We start from the raw sequence: 16,174 nt of genomic DNA, 5'->3' as shown, positions 1-16,174 counted from the left end.
CACCTCCCCGGACTGGTGGAGGCGGACCAGGCTGGCTTTGTACCCGGCAGACAGACGGTTGACAATACCAAGCGGGTGACGCATGTTCTGGAGAAGGCCTCGCGGATCCCGGGGGAGCGGATGCTGCTGTCCGTTGATGCGGAGAAGGCCTTCGACAGAGTTCATTGGCCGTATCTCGAGCTGGTTCTCAGGAAACTGGGAATCGGTGATAAGTTCCGCACCATGGTATTCAACTGTTATAAGCATCCTTCAGCGTCGGTGCGGGTCAATGGGTGTAGCTCCGGTGGATTTGCTATCGAACGCGGCACGAGGCAGGGCTGCCCCCTCTCGCCGCTTCTGTTTGCCCTCTACATGGAGCCGTTTGCTCAGAGGATTCGCAACAACCCGGATGCTATTGGGGTCCAGATGGGCCAGTATGTCCACACGGTTAGCCTCTATGCGGACGATGTCCTGTTGACCTTGGACGACCCTAGGAGGTCGCTGCCTGCTTGCATCCAGGAACTGGACACCTTTGCACGTGTGGCCGGCTTCAAAATGAATATGAGCAAGTCGGTGGCGTTAGATGTGTCCCTGGTTGCGGATACCAGGAGGGACCTTCAGCGACTCTTCCCTATGCAGTGGTCCTCGTCCACGGTGCCATACCTGGGGATTCTGCTGGCGCCCACATTACCGGAGATGGTTGCGGCCAATTATACCTCCCTCAGCAGGAAGATCAAGGAGGAGCTTGGCCGCTGGAGCAAGGGCCTACTGTCCTGGCTGGGGCGAATCGCGGCGGTTAAGATGACGGTGTTGCCCCAGATACTGTATCTTTTTCGGGCCCTACCTCTCCAGCCCCCGGTGGGCTGGATACGACAAACGCAGGCTGACATCTCCCGCTTTGTCTGGCAGGGCCGCAAGCCGCAGATGAAGAGGGTCCTCTCCACGCTTGCTCCGGAGGCAGGGGGTCTCGGTATCCCGGACCTCCGTAAGTACTTTCAGGCGGCGCAGCTGCGATATCTGGTGGAGTGGAGCAGGTGGGAGTCCGACAAACACTGGCTTTTTCAAGACCAGGCAGTGGCGGGCCACACCTTACAAGAGATTCCATTCTTGCGCCGCGCGCATCGCCCCCCTAACCTTTACGCCTCTTTTGTTACGCGGGTCCCCCTGAGGGTGTGGGATGCAGTCTGCGAGGTTCGGGGCCTTACCACCTTCCCTTCGCCGTTCACACCCATAGTGGGTAACCCGGACTTCTCCCCAGGGATGGAGCCGGGAGCTTTTTCCCATTGGGTGCATGCGGGCTGCAGGGTGCTCTTCCAGATCTATGGACCGGAGGGCGTGATTCCTTTTCAGCAACTTCGGCGGGATTTGGCCTGACGGAGCTGGACAGATTGCGCTACATGCAGGTTCGGCATTGGGCCCTCCAGCCCCAGGTGCGTGACACCGCTGCTCGTCAAATTACACCGTATGAGAGGTGGTTGGTTACCCGGACCTCTGATGCTAAGCTAATTACCGATTTGTACAAGCACCTACAACCCCCGCCGTTTCACTATTATAACCCAGGGAGGGAGCGCTGGCACAGAGAATTGGGTAGGACACTCAGCCACAAGGAATGGGACAAAATTGCGTATCGGGCGCGGCACTCTGCATATCATACGGGCCTTACGGAGACCTTTACTAAGGTGTCCACTTATTGGTACTACACCCCGGAGAGACTGTATGAAATGCATAGACACACTGACAAGGGGTGCTGGCGGGGCTGCGGGCAGGAGGGTACCCTCTCACACATTCTCTGGGATTGCCCCGTGCTGACCGCTTACTGGAAGGAAGTTTTGGACGAGGTGGATAAGCACTTTGAGATAGAGCTGCCGCGCTTTCCGGCGTATGTCTTGCTGGGCCTCCCCAATGACCTAATGTACCCACTGAAGTCCCGCAGGGGTAGGCAGATCGCGATTGCGCTGGGGTCTGCGGCCCAGAACATCCTTATCCACTGGCGCACCACCACTGTTCCCTCCAATACGGGTTGGTTGCATAGGCTCTGGCATGTGCTGGGAATGGAGAAGTTGTCGCTTACGGTGGCGGGGGAGATAGACCAATTTGAAGAGCTGTGGCAACCCTTCCTAGCGCTGCTGTCCACCGAATTCCGGGAGCTCACCTGCCCGAGGTATCTTAGGCTTCTTAGGCTGACGCCACCGGTGATCCCGGCGGACTAGACTAAATGTGAGACGGGATCCTCGGGGGGGGGGGGGTGCGGGCTTTTTTGGGGCGGATAAACCTAGTGCGGAGCCATTGGACGGGGGAGTTGGGGTATTGTTTCTTTCCTTTTTCCTTTACTGGGGGGATGGGGGATGGGGGGGTTGGATTGTGCTTTGTTGAGTTGCTCAGATTTGGGGTGTTGGATATGCACGCAGGGATTCAACAGATTGCATTTTTTCCCTTTCATTTACTGTGCTTTTCCTCTGGACCACTGAACTACCCTTCGCCAACCCTCCTGAGTTGCACCTTTTTCTTTTACTGTATTGTATGTAACCCTAACCTCCTATCCCCCTCCCCCATGTTTTGTTTTGTCTCAATAAAAATGCTTTAAACCTAAAAAGGCTCATGAACGGCATTTGGGAGCAACCTTCACTAGACATAGGTTACAAGCTTCGTTTGGTGGCCTCATATGGAATAAATATACTGAAGAGGTGGTGAAGGGTTATGTGATATGTTCAAGCAATGATAAGTGTTTAAATACAACCTCTCCTCCTTTGGCACATATTGACTTATGTGCAGTACATGGGAGGTAAATTGGCATTCATTTCATGGATCCCTATAGCTATTTACACACTAGTCTCGGTTTATTTTGGTCATGGTTGACTACTACTCTAAGTGATCCAAGTAAGATTTGTCAGTGAACCTCTTTCCATGACTCCTATTGACTTCATGAAGAATGTGTTCCTTAGGTAAGGTTTTTGCCAAACGCTTGTCTTTGACAATGGAGTTCAGTTTGTGAGCTCTAATCTAGAGGGTTCCCTTTTGACCAGTTTGATAAGGCATCCCAAACGTTCCATCTAACACCCTCATACCAATGGTCTTATGGACCACATGAGAAGAGTGGTAGCATATTCTGGGTACTTAGTAATAACTGTGCAGTTTCAGCTGCAGTCAGGACTACAGGACCACCACACATTCATCTACTAACGTCTCCCCTTCTGAGTTGTTGAGGGGTAGAAAAGCCTCTATTTAATTCTGTCTTCAGTGGATGGCCAGGTGGCTTAAGGATGGTGTCTTTAGTAGCGCTTTGGTTTGGTGAAAGGAAAAATGTCAATGAGATGGTTCTTGTAAAAGATGGTTTGGTTCGTATAAGAAAACCTGCTGATGTTAAGAAAGGGGAAAGAAAGTTTGGCAAGACTGCTCTTGTTGAAAATGTTTGTGGAAATCTGATCAGAGTGGCTGGTGGTCATTGGTGGAATATATCCAAGGTTGCTAACGTGGGGGGAGGAGCCTAGCGCGTAACCAAGATGGCCGCGTAGGTGCGAGGCTCCCGAGGACCACCACGACCTCCTGAATTAATCCTGGCTATATCCTGTCCTTGTTGAGGGGACTGCATCGGTGAACCCGAGCTGAGGCGCCATCCGTTTTTCGTTTTCGGATCGGACCCCGGACACCGGTGGGAGCACCGATTGAAGGTTGCGGCCTTCTCCGCGCTGGCCCCCCGGATTGGAGTAGTGGGGCGATCCGGGGACAAAGCGAACAACAGCGGCGGGCAGGGCTGGGCGACTCGCGTATCCCGTGCTTTCACTTTCGCTTTTGCGCTCTCCTTGCCCTCAAGCGAGGTAGGGTTGCGGAGCGGGGTGCGGTGGTGTGGCCTTGTCCAGGTGCCCGGCGGACCCGCCGGCCGTGAGTCGTCCTGCGGCCCAGTGGTCGCCCTCCCCCCCCCCGGAACCCGTGAACTGGTTTATCGGCCCTTTCGAGGAGATTGGCACGACGGTGGGAGAGCAGGCATGTCCACCAAACAAGATGGCGACCGGGCGAAGGTGAAGACGACCCGCCGCGGCCCGGCGCCTCAATCCAACAGTATGGACCGCTACACCCTCCAGAAGGGATCTCCGGAGACATCGCGCACATCCCCGGCGGGCCCGACGGAGGCATCTGCTCAACCGGTGGATCTGACCCTCCGGGACGTCATGGGCGCCATCGCAGAGATGAAGGCCTCGGTGGACCAGCGCTTCGACACCCTAGCGCAAAAGATAGACTCGGTCCTGGTGGATGTTAGCCTTGTGAGGGCTGACTTGTCCAAAACCAACGACCGGGTCGATTCCCTGGCCCACACCACAACGAGCCTCACGACAAAAGGAGGTGCGCCGGCTTGGCCAGGCGAGCGCCCTGATGGACCGGCGACTGGAGGATTCCGAGGGTCGGGCCCGGAGGAATAACGTTCGCATTGTGGGAGTGCCGGAGGGACGAGAGGCGGAGGCGGCAGATCTTTTTGTGGAAGAATTGATCCTTACCCATCTCCAGCCCCGGGGGCTGAGTAAGCTTTTTGCGGTGGAACGTGCTCACCGGGTCCCTGGGGGCAGACCTAAGGCCGGTGCCCCGCCGCGGCCTCTCATTGCCCGGATTTTTAATTTTCGGGACAGAGACGCTATCCTGCAGACCTCCAGGCAACAGGGACCGGTCAAGCTTGATAACATGGATGTGCATTTCTACCCAGACTTTACTCCGGTGGTCCAAAAACAGAGATTGAGTTTTCTCGGAGTTAAACGTCGCCTACGGGACCTGAACCTTAAGTACTCAATGCTTTTTCCAGCTAAGCTAAGGGTGGAGGTGGATGGGAGCACGCACTTTTTTGACCGACCCGAGGCGGCTGGGGACTGGTTGGACACTCTGCCTGGAGATCGGGGCCGAGGGGGTGGGGGGGGTGCGGTTGGCGGGGAGGGCCCGCCGGATCAGAACTGAGGGGTGAAGAATAGGCCTTGCTCTGGACAACATTCCTTTACCATTTACTGATCGTTTATGTTCCCCTCCGATGGAGGTCGTGTGGGGTCTGTTGGGGGCTTCCCTCCTCCTCTGGGGGACTAGTTAGTTTTTCATCTATGGGGCGACAGGCACACTGCACTTTGGGGGGGCTGTCTGGGCTCATGCAGGGGTGCAGGGAGGGGGGAGTTCTGTTGGGATGGGGGGGTGGGGGGGGTGTGTTGTTTGTTTGCACCGCAAGGCAAGCCCTTTACTGTATTGTTGCTCTCGAGATGCTCTGTGGGGGACGACTGATTGCTTCTACGTATGATGGGGGGTAGGGATTTGACTGTGTTGTCATGGAATGTTAACGGCCTGGAGGACAGGATTAAGCGTGGTGTGGTCCTGCAGTACCTGAAACGTATCTCACCAGATGTTATCTTCCTGCAGGAGACACACCTTATAGGTAACTCCTTTCATGCCATGAATCGGCGAGGCTATCGTTTGGTGGCCCACTCGGGCTTCACCTCGGGCTCGCGGGGGGTGGGTATCATGATTAAGAACTCGCTCCCGTTGGAGATTGATGAGGTGCGCCATGATGAGAGGGGACGCTACACTGTTCTGGTGGGTAGAATGGAGGGTAGAGTGTTTGTTTTTATATCAGTGTACGTCCCGCCTGGGTTACAATCTACTACATTTGCGGACTTGGGGCGCCTCCTCCTGGACCTCCCGGGTGGCCTGCTGGTGGTTGGGGGGGACTTTAATGCGGTAGTTTCTGGGTCTATGGATCGCCATCCCCCTAGGGACCTCCCCCGGGCACAGGCCTGGCTGTCCGGCCTTTTAGATACACTGGGCCTGGTGGATTGCTGGCGACTAAAGCATCCCGCACAGCGGCAATACACCTTCCACTCGGGTGCCCATGGTAGCCTCTCGCGGCTTGATTACATCCTTGTCCCGGCGGCCTATGCTGGGAGGGTGGGAGAGGTGTGCCATCTGGCGCGGGGCATTTCAGATCACTCCCCAGTACTGTTACATTTCGATGTCTTCCCTAGGGGGGAGGGCAGGGTGGCTCCAATCAATGCTTGGTACTTGCGTGACCCCACTATTCGTGCCGACTTGATCAAATCCTTACAGCAATACTTTGATGAGAATGTGGGGTCTGTCCCTTCGGCCATCTCCCTGTGGGAGGCTTTTAAGGTAGTTCTCAGAGGGGAGGCCCTCTCCTTTATCTCCCATGCCCGGAGGCGCGAGCGGGAGGAGGTAACCCGGGTGGAGGCCGAAATTGCGGAACTAGAGGGTGACCTGGGGAGCGGGGTAACAGACGCCAAGTTGCATGTTCTGCACCTCAAGCAGGCGGCCTATAGGGCCCTCGTCACGGAGGCGGCCAGGGGCCTCAGTAGAGAGCAACAGGGGCGACTGTATGATGTGGGTGATAAGGCTGGTAAATTGATTGCGTGGTTGGACAGGAGGGAGAGAGCGAGTCGTGTGGTTCCTTTGATTGAGGGGATGGATGGTGTGCCTGTCACCGAGCCGGAAGCCATTGTCTCCTGCTTCACGGATTACTTCCGCGAGGTGTACTCCCCGGTTTCTCCCTGCTCGGAGGAAGATTCCCATGCCCTGCTTCGGGACATCGCGCTGCCCTCCCTTACGGTGGAGGACAGGGATTTGCTGGACGCTCCTCCCACCTCGGACGAAATTGCCCTGGCTATTCGCTCGGTCGCATCCGGCAAGGCCATGGGCCCCAATGGTATCCCCATCGAGCTTTACAAGCTGCGACCGGATGTACTGGCGCCCCACCTGCGCGCCATGTTCCTGGCGGCCCACTCGCAGGGTTCCCTCCCGCCGGACCAGCGTCTGGCCACAATCGTGGTGATCCACAAGGAGGGGAGACCCCGTGAGCGGGTTACATCCTATAGGCCTATCTCGCTCTTGAACGCGGAGCCCAAAATCCTCGCCAAGGTACTGGCCAACCGGCTGGTTGGCGTGGTGGGCGATTTGGTCCACCAAGACCAATCTGGCTTTATACCCCATCGCAACACGGCTCTTAATCTGCGACGCTTGCATGGGGTGCTCGCGCGTGTCCCGTTTGTGCGGGAGCCGGCCATCTTGGCGTCCTTAGACGCTACCATGGCGTTTGACACGCTTGAATGGCCATACATCTGGGCGATGCTGGCGAAATTTGGATTTGGACCGGGATTCATTAGCTGGGTCAAATTGTTGTACTCGGGCCCATTGGCGCAGGTGGTGGTGAATGGGCGAGTCTCGGCCCCCTTCGCGCTGGGGCGGGGCACGCGTCAGGGTTGCCCCTTGTCACCGCTCCTGTTTGCATTGGCCTTGGAGCCCTTGGCGGAGTGGCTGCGGTGGCACCCCTCTATCCGTGGTCTCCGCTGGACCCCCGAGCATGAGGACCGCGTGTCCCTCTACGCCGATGATATCCTTTTGTATCTCGCCTCCCCGCGTAACTCGCTGATTGTCCTGGTTGATGTTTTGCGCTCCTTCGGTCGTAACTCAGGCCTTGTCATCAACTGGGCGAAATCCTGCGTGTATGTGCTCTCCGGGGAGGCTCCGGCCCTACCACGGGACTGCCCGATCCAGATTGCCTCCCAGGGGTTCCGGTACCTGGGTATATATATTACTCTAGACCCGGAGGCCCGCTACGAGCGGAACTTGCTACCCCCCCTCCAGCGCTTGCGGGAGGACGTTGCGCGCTGGCGGCGTCTTCCGCTTTCGCCGCTTGGCCGAGCGGCCTTGTTTAAGATGATGTCCTTGCCGCGCTTTCTGTATGCGCTTCAGAACACTATGGACTTGGTTCCGGCGCGCTATTTCCGTGAGGTGGAGAGCCTGCAGCGGCGCCTGTTCTGGGACGGGAGGCCGCGTATTGCTCTGGCTAAATTGACGCTCCCGTGGTACGATGGGGGGGTTGCCCTCCCGGACATTAAACGGTATTACTGGGCCTCCCAGCTAGCTGCGATTAATCATGGCCTTTACGGGCCCGCCCTGAACCCGGCATTTGAAATGGACAAGATGCTCCTGCCCGGTGGCGACTACAATCGAGCGCTCTACTCTGGCGCGCCCGACTCCCGTCTGACGGGACCGACGCGTGTCATGGTGCGTGTCTGGCACGCGGCTAATGCAGCTATGGGGTGGAAGGACCGTTTGACCCGGGCGACACCGCTATATGCGTCTGAGAGGTTGGGCTCCCTGTGGACATCGAAGGGCTTCGAGAAGTGGGACACGATCGGAATCAGCACAGTGGGAGACCTCTGGACAAGGGGTGGATTCAAAACTTTTGAGACGCTGCGGACGGAATTTCAGCTGCAAGGCAGTGAGTACTTTCGGTACTTACAAGTCCGCCACGCGCTGGGCTCCGTCTTCCCTGATGTCGCGTCCATTCCGGAGTGTTCCCCCCTGGAGGACAGAGTGCTGGATGGCCATGTCCCAGACAGCACGATCTCCCTTATATATAAAAAACTGATCAACGACAGATCGTGCCTGCTGACTAGTCTCCGCGAGGCCTGGGTTGCCGACGGGCTGGAACTGGACGACGAGGACTGGATTTCCGCGGTGGCCTCTCCGAAGGAGGTGGCCATCCCGGCTCGCCTTCGCTTCGTCCAGCTTAAGATCCTCCACCGGGTTTACGTGACGGGGCCAAGGCTTCTACGTATGGGCTTTGTTGGTGACGGATTGTGTAAGCGTGGCTGTGGTGCCTTGGCAACTTTAATGCATATTCTGTGGGAATGCCCACAGGTGGAGCGATTCTGGCGTGGTGTGCATGAGGTCCTGCGTGTGGTGACGCGTGTTGCGCTGTTGCCTGAAGCGAGGAGATGCTTGCTGAATGTGTGGGAACCAAATGACTATTCGGTCCCGCAGACGCGGTGGGTGACTCTGGGATACATGATAGCTAAGCGCGACATTGCTCAATTGTGGGGATCCCAGAGGCCCCCAGCGGTGTTGGCCTGGAAAGAACATATGGATTGGTGTATGTTTCGTGAAAAGGTAGTGTATGTGGCGAGGGGTAAGCCTGGGGCGTGGGTGAAAATCTGGGGCCCCTGGAACGCCTATCGCGGGGGTATTTGTGAGCCGCCACTGCTGCCGGACGCCTCACCAGCTCCATTCCCCTAGCCGACCCCCTCCCCCAGCCACGGGCATGTGGTTCCCCAGTCCCTGATCTATTCCAATTCCCCTCTTCCGAGTTTGGCTGCTGGTTGGGATCCCCCACTTAAGGAGCACGTGCCGTCACTTTGGATGGCGGGTTGCCTTGCGGGTGTGGTTTTTTGTGTTGTTCTGTTTTGAAAAAAGGAAACCGTATTGTGGGCTTGGAGTTATGTGGCCTGCGCTATTGATATCTCCCGATTTACCGATCTGCACCGCCAAGAGACTCTTACTGTAGGTATGTCATATGCTTCTGCCACTCTAGCGGCCGGCCGGATGGTTGTAGGCCCATACTTGTAACCTTTTTTAACATGTAATAAACGGTTTCAAAAAAAAGAAAAAAAAAAAAAAAAAAAAAAGGTTGCTAACGTGACTAATCACCACTCTGCTGATGGTTCAACAATCAGTAGGACTATGAAGTCTCCCTCAGGAGATTTGGGCTAGTCCTCCCCAACCACGCTAGGCTGTTCTGGTGACAAGCTGTTTCAAACTGTTTGTTTCCCCGTCACCGCAATGTACCGGTTGTATTTATAGACTAATTGCCTATGACTTCTTTCCTCTGTCTAGAACTTTTTTTTTTTATTATTTGGAGCTTGTTTTCTCCTTTTTCCTATATTTGTTATTGTTTCCACATGAGTGTCCCTGGTGACATCTTAGTTTTTCCAGCCTTTTCTTCTGGCATCCCATTACTGCTTATTTCTATTAGGAAATGTTTTGGTAGTTAAGTGGGATCATGTGTAAACACTAATTTTAGTCTCGCTTCTGATTACTCATGTGAGCACAGAAGGTTGACATGCATGAGATCCCATTGAAACATTACCATTTAACTGATTTAATGATACTGGACTTTTGGAGATGACTTTCTGCCTGTGTGCACATGGGTGACTCTGCTCTACTCCTACTCAATAAGTTTTGCTCACATTAGACAACTGGACCCTAGTTTTGTTTAAAAAATATTTAAAGATATGCCTCCTCCAGGTTTTTCTTTTCTTCATTATCTGAAGTTCTTATTCCAAAACATGATTTTCTAGTCTATTATAAAGATATGCATTTTTTATCTTCGCACAAAATGTTAGGAGTAATTTGCCAATAGAGAATTGTTTACAACTCCTGAAACAAAAGTGGGCACAACTGTGGAAAACAGATCTCTTTTCAGAATGAATTCTGCATCCTCAGCTGGATCACTATAATGCCTAACTATTTTAATGGATGATTAAAATACGGATTGTATCAGTTGCAAGACCTGAGTGACTCTAATGATAAGGCTCATCACTTACTAACTCTCTCACCTTACCCTGAAACAGATACATTGGGAGAGTTGTGTAGATACCCGAAAATTATGCTATTTAGGAGGGATGGGTATATTAGGAAGGGGTGTGACAGAAAAGGTTGGACATGGTCAGGAAATTACATGATCAGTGCGAAGTGTCTGACCAGGGTCAGAGTCAAGGGAAGCTGAGCATATGTAAGGGGCACATAAAAACAAAAAGTGATATTAAGAAGGTGTAACCACCTGTCACTTTTGGTGTGATGTCACCTGATAGATTGTCCCACCCCCACTAGAATAACATTCCCAAGGCCATGAATGTGATAGTATAACAACTCAGGCCTCAAAAATTAGATAAGAGCCCTTCCCGGTTCTTAGAGGAACGAAACAGGGTTGTCCCCTACCCCCCCTGCTTTCCGCCTTGGTAATGGAGCCCCTGGCGTCCATGATGCGGTCGTGCTAGAGTATGCGGGGATGGGAGTGGCCCAACACCGAACCAGACAAAATTGCACTCTATGCAGATGACGTGCATATCTATTTGGCAGATCACGCCGGATCAGGCCCTCATTGCCTCCGTATTCTACACCTCTTTGAACGGGCCTCAGGCTTAACCCGGATAAGTCAGCCTTGGTTCCCCTACACCTGTCCCGCGAATGTTTCGACTGGCATTCCAATATTCCTCTTCGCCGTCAATCCTTCAAATATTTGGGGATATGGATGACCTTGCTCCCTGAGCTCAGCTGGGCCCTCAACATGGCCCCCTGGTGAAGCAGGTTAAGGCAGACCTCCAGAAGTGGCAGTCATTGCCCCTGAATCCCATGGGGAGGGTCGCCCTATTTAAAATGATGGTGCTCCCCCGTTTCCTCTATGTATTACGAAATACAACCATCGGCTTTCCCAGAGCCTGGTTGCGTGAACTGGCTAGCATAGCCAGTAAGTTTTTATGGGGAAAAGGTAGGGCCCGGTTGGCACTCAACGTGTGTAGGATCCCCTCATTCGATGGGGGACTGGGGATGACCCACCTCTATTTATATTATTTGGCCGCACGGCTTCTCTCCATACATGATTGGTTCAATGGGGGTTGCTCGGATCCAACATACAGGCTCGAGGTCGGAGAGTTGGGCTTCGCCAAGATCCAGGCTATCCTATATGGGGTCCCTATTCCCTCCCGCTTGCCAGAGGTGACACGCTCTGTGCTGCTGGCCTGGCGGGCTGCACTGCGACATACCACATGGACACACACGTTAACCCAATACACACTCTTGTCGCAAGGGACCTGGCTCAAAGAAGTCAACGCATTACAGGGGTTTAGAGCCTGGGATTTGATAGGCATTTCGCAGCTAGGCGATGCATGGGTGGGGAAATCACATGCGGACCTTCGATGACCTTCAAAGCAGGTATTCCTTACACCGGTCACAATTCTATAGGTATTTGCAGTTACGCCACGCCCTTCACACCCACCTTGCGTTTGGCACGCGCCTTACTGCCCACAGTCCACCTGAGGCCCAGATAATGTTCGGCGACCTGGGGAGGGACGACATCTCCCGCATCTACCGTACACTGATCAATAATGCCCCCACTTCCTTGGGCCGACTACGGGCTCAATGGGAGGGTTGGGTAGGCACCTTAGACGAGGAGGACTGGCGCGACGCCCTTATGGCTTTTTAGGACGGTCACGGCCTCTGCTAGATTGTGCTTAGTGCAAATATACTATTTACATGCTGCATATCTCACCCCGATGAGCCTTCACCGGGCTGGACTTAGCCCAACCTCTGATTGTGCCATGTGTGGTCACGACCCCGCATATTTTTTCCATGTGTTATGGGTATGTCCCCGCTTGGAGCGGTTCTGGGGGGAGATTGAGGAGGAACTCTCCAAGGTTTTGGGGTGGGAGGCCCCCCATGACCCAAAGCTTGCGCTCCTGGGTATCACTGATGGGCTGGATGGGTCACGGAAAGAAAAATAGTTTTACACAACAGCAATGGTGGTTGAAAAAAGAGACATTGCAGCCTCCTGGAAGCTCTCCGAACCTCCGTGCGTTGGACGCTGGAGAACTGGGGTGGATTGGTGTGCCACGCAGGAGAAGGTCATGTACGAGGCTCGTGGGTGTCCTAGGAAGTACCGCAGGGTTTTGGGGAAATGGTTGGGGGAGGTGGAGTAGTCATAAAGGGAACGTCCAGTTTTAAACTCCTATGTTTTTTACTATTGCTTGTAAATCTCGTGGTGCTGCTTTCCTCTTCTAAGTCCTGGAATTTTACGGTGTTGGACTGTAAGGCTGGTGTATGTTCTTTATTTTGTCAATCAAAAAAAACACAAAAATGTGTTTATCAAAAATTAGATAAATTGTATGATAGCAGAAAAAGAAGTGTTCAAGTGGGATTAAAAATTGAACATATACCGGGGGGAACTGTGTACCTCACCTACCAAAGAAATGGAGATGAGAAAGAATAATGGAGGTGATGTAGGGGGAAGTGGCTGATTTACTATTGATTCCTTTATATATACGAATGATGTAACTGTGCTGAAATGTATGCAAAGAAAAGATTTGTGATTTACATGTTATTTCAAACCAATAAACACATATTATTAAAAAAAAATTTTTTAAAGATAAATGTTACCAGACCTGCAGGTCTAGTGATTTTAATAATCTACTCAGCTTAACTGTAATGCGCTTAGCCCATAAATTTGTCTCACACTGTGGGATCCTAAGCAAATATTTTATTTCCCAGAGTTGCCTTAATCTTCATTATCACACACAAGAGCACATTCAAATATGTGAGTTCAACATGGCTGCTGTATAAAAAGCTTTTTCTATGCAAGACTAAACTTTTACTCCACGTATAATCGAAATCTAGCCTACACATAGGGTACACATGAACCCTGACTTGACTCTTAGTACAGTAATAGCTTTTTCATCAGGGTGGGTGGCAGGAATGTTTCTCACTTCATATTTCAAAACTCTTATTTTCAATAAATCTATTACTAAAGCCTGATGTGAGAGCGCAGACATTTTAAACCAAAACGCCACAAACTTTCCCACTCACATGCAGTTTTACTGATGTAAAACAATAGAATAACATGTGGAAATTAGGTGTCAGAAACTATTTATCATTTGCACATCACCAAGTAAAGTATTTTAATTTGTTTTGATCCTACTAAAATCTTTGTTTCCATCTCACTTCAAAATTACAAAAAGTGCGTTCCTAAATACTGAAATATATTTTGAAATATTTGTACATTTCATTTACAAACTATTTAAATGTAGTGTGCCCAGCGTGATTGTCCGATAGTTCACTTTACAATACCCTCTAACTTTGCAGTCAGACAAGGAAAAGTAAACACCAATCTCCAGGATAAAATAAGCAGTAATTTGTTATGAGACATAAGCTGACATTTGACCTTGTCTTTAAATGCACAGCAAACATGACAAGATAAAAACAAGATTTAAAAGCATGTTTATAGCTCATTCTTGAGCAGAACACTTATTATTTTCTCATTCACTGGAATAAAACACCTATTCTTTGTCAGCTCGAACTCTCTCGCCAGACGAGGCCAACAGGCCAGAACAATCGCTCCCCCGAGAGTGGACGAGTAGATGCCTCATGGCCTGAGACTGATCGTTTTATAGGTCTTGTCGTATTACAAAGACTGAAGTCCAATGCCTGGGCAGCATATTTTAAACAAATTCCTTCAATTTTACATTTCACAAAGTTATGCTCACCGCTTTGTTGATCAGGACGTCCTTGTTGCATACAATCCCCCAAGCAGCAATGCCAATAGATAAAATCTTACAATCCAGATCACTACTGCTGTGCTCCACATAGAAGTCTCTCACTGCCTTTCCAATGTGTTTCACCACATTAGTGTTGATACCTTCAGTTATGATCCAAGCCCCTGAGGAGACAAGAGCATGAAAATGATAACAAAACCAGCTGATTTAAGGCTAATATTTATGATTCAGAACTAGGACACCCTGGTCTGTAGGTTTTGATAACTTGCTCTCTTACAAACAGCCATTGCTATCTACAGGGTTACAATCCAGTGGCCCCCAAAGATAACACAGCAATGGCAGTAGTTTGTTTTAATTGTGCGCAAGTTTTAGGGAACATCAGTCTGTGAAGCTTCAGACCAAGAGTATGTATTAGTTATACTGGGTCAGAATTAGTTCACAAGTTCCAAAATGCAACAAAACAATTCCAGAATTCTTCGTATTGAGACTTACTTCCAAGCCTGACTTTTTTCATCCAGTGATGTGTTGCTAGGATATAAACAAAAGGAAAAGAGAGAACAGCCTTTTATCATTCTGGTCAATTCAGTACCACAAACAAATTAGGAGGATACCAGGATAAGGTAAGGCCAATGAAAGGTCAACTGATGGAAATGATGGTACTCAATCACACTATGGGTGTCAATAAGGAGCTGCTATGCTGGCTTGATCAGGGAAAACTGCCCAGCTTACCCACACATGCCCTTTTCCACAGCCACACCTAAAGTAGTTGCCTCAGGTCACAATCCGATCCGTGAGCCCTGGCAGGTGGCGACATGGTGGCAGGTCTGAGCCAGCGGCCCGGTCTCTGCGCAATTTCACAAGAAGTTCCATGTTCACATGCGAGTCCTGCTGCACAATGCACATTTATCTGCAGTTCTTCTTCCTCTGGGCAGGTGTTGTAATTTGTCTTCTGACTGCTAGTATCATCTCCTTCCTCCTCTGTCAGAAATCGGGAAGGATGACAATAACTCCTCCTCCTCTGGCCTCTCACTCTGAAAAGGGAGTCTGTCTTTTATAGCTGGTCAGCATTGCCTTAACCTGACATTTTAAAAACGATCTCATTGTGAGTCCTGCGGTCTCTAATTGGCTCATCGCTGCCAACAACCAGGTATTTGAATCAAAGAACTGAATTACAATGACAACTGAGGGGGAAGAAATACACCACAGAGAACCTTTTTTGGGTTCATGTCGCTCTTTGGACCAGGCTACAGCTTCTCATTTTATGCCAGTTGTTCTTAATCTGTGGTCCGTGAACCCCTCAGGGAGCAAGACGCTTACTCAGGGGCTCTGTGATTGTTTAACAAATTAAAAAATACAAAGCAGATTTAAAAATACAAATACATGAAAATTGAAAGTTTAAAAAAACACTGAAGAAATGTGAAATTGGAAGCAACAAATTAAGTTGGTATCCTTATTTCGAATAGAGGGAGCACAACAACTAGAGCAAACAGAATCTAGTGTGGACAATTGGTGGCCTCAACTGAAGCATCACTTGTATGCACCCACAAAAAGTAAGTATGTATTAGGAGCAAAAAAGTAAGTTATGCATTTTGCTGCATATTTTAGAAATAAAACTACATTTTGAAAAGCTTCAACCTTCCGATTAAAATAAAAATGTATCTGGTTTTAATTGGTATTAAATGGTTTGTGAATTCAATAAATAATTTCATAATTTGTGTGGTATATACTTGCTTTTGTATTTTTGTTTTGAGGTTGACATCATAGAAATTGCATAGGCAGAGGTCCCTGGCTATGGTAGTGATCTACACAAGTCAAGAAGGTCAAACCACTGTTCTGTGCCATTTCACTTTTTTTTTTGCATATATATATAGCGCAAACTCGACCCAAAGGTATTGGAGCGCTTTACACGAGCACCGTATTTACATTACACATTACACATTCAGGCACGGGAGATTAAGTGATTTGCTCAGAATCACAGGATGTGGACGCGAACCCGAGGCTCGAACCCTGGTTTCCAGCACAAAAGTCGGCAGTTTAGCCGACGGACCACATCCTCTCTCACGTTCCTGATTGAGTGTTTGGCTGGCGACGCACAGCAGGATATAACAATG

General features: G+C 50.9%; 1 protein-coding gene across 1 annotated transcript in view; it reads right to left on the bottom strand.

Moving 5' to 3' along the window:
* LOC146808453 (transient receptor potential cation channel subfamily M member 2-like) overlaps positions 1-16,174 on the bottom strand; it is a 2,757,229-nt gene that overhangs the window by 2,500,839 nt on the left and 240,216 nt on the right. The window contains exon 6 of the mRNA XM_085623562.1: positions 14,055-14,227. Within this exon, the coding sequence (XP_085479688.1) occupies positions 14,055-14,227 (173 nt within the window). The remainder of the gene's footprint in view (positions 1-14,054; positions 14,228-16,174) is intronic.

This window comes from Triturus cristatus, chromosome 8 (assembly GCF_964204655.1).
Source record: "Triturus cristatus chromosome 8, aTriCri1.1, whole genome shotgun sequence".
Lineage (NCBI taxonomy): Eukaryota > Metazoa > Chordata > Amphibia > Caudata > Salamandridae > Triturus > Triturus cristatus.
The sequence above is the reverse complement of the archived record's forward strand: the minus strand, read 5'-3'. Positions and strand labels throughout refer to the sequence as shown.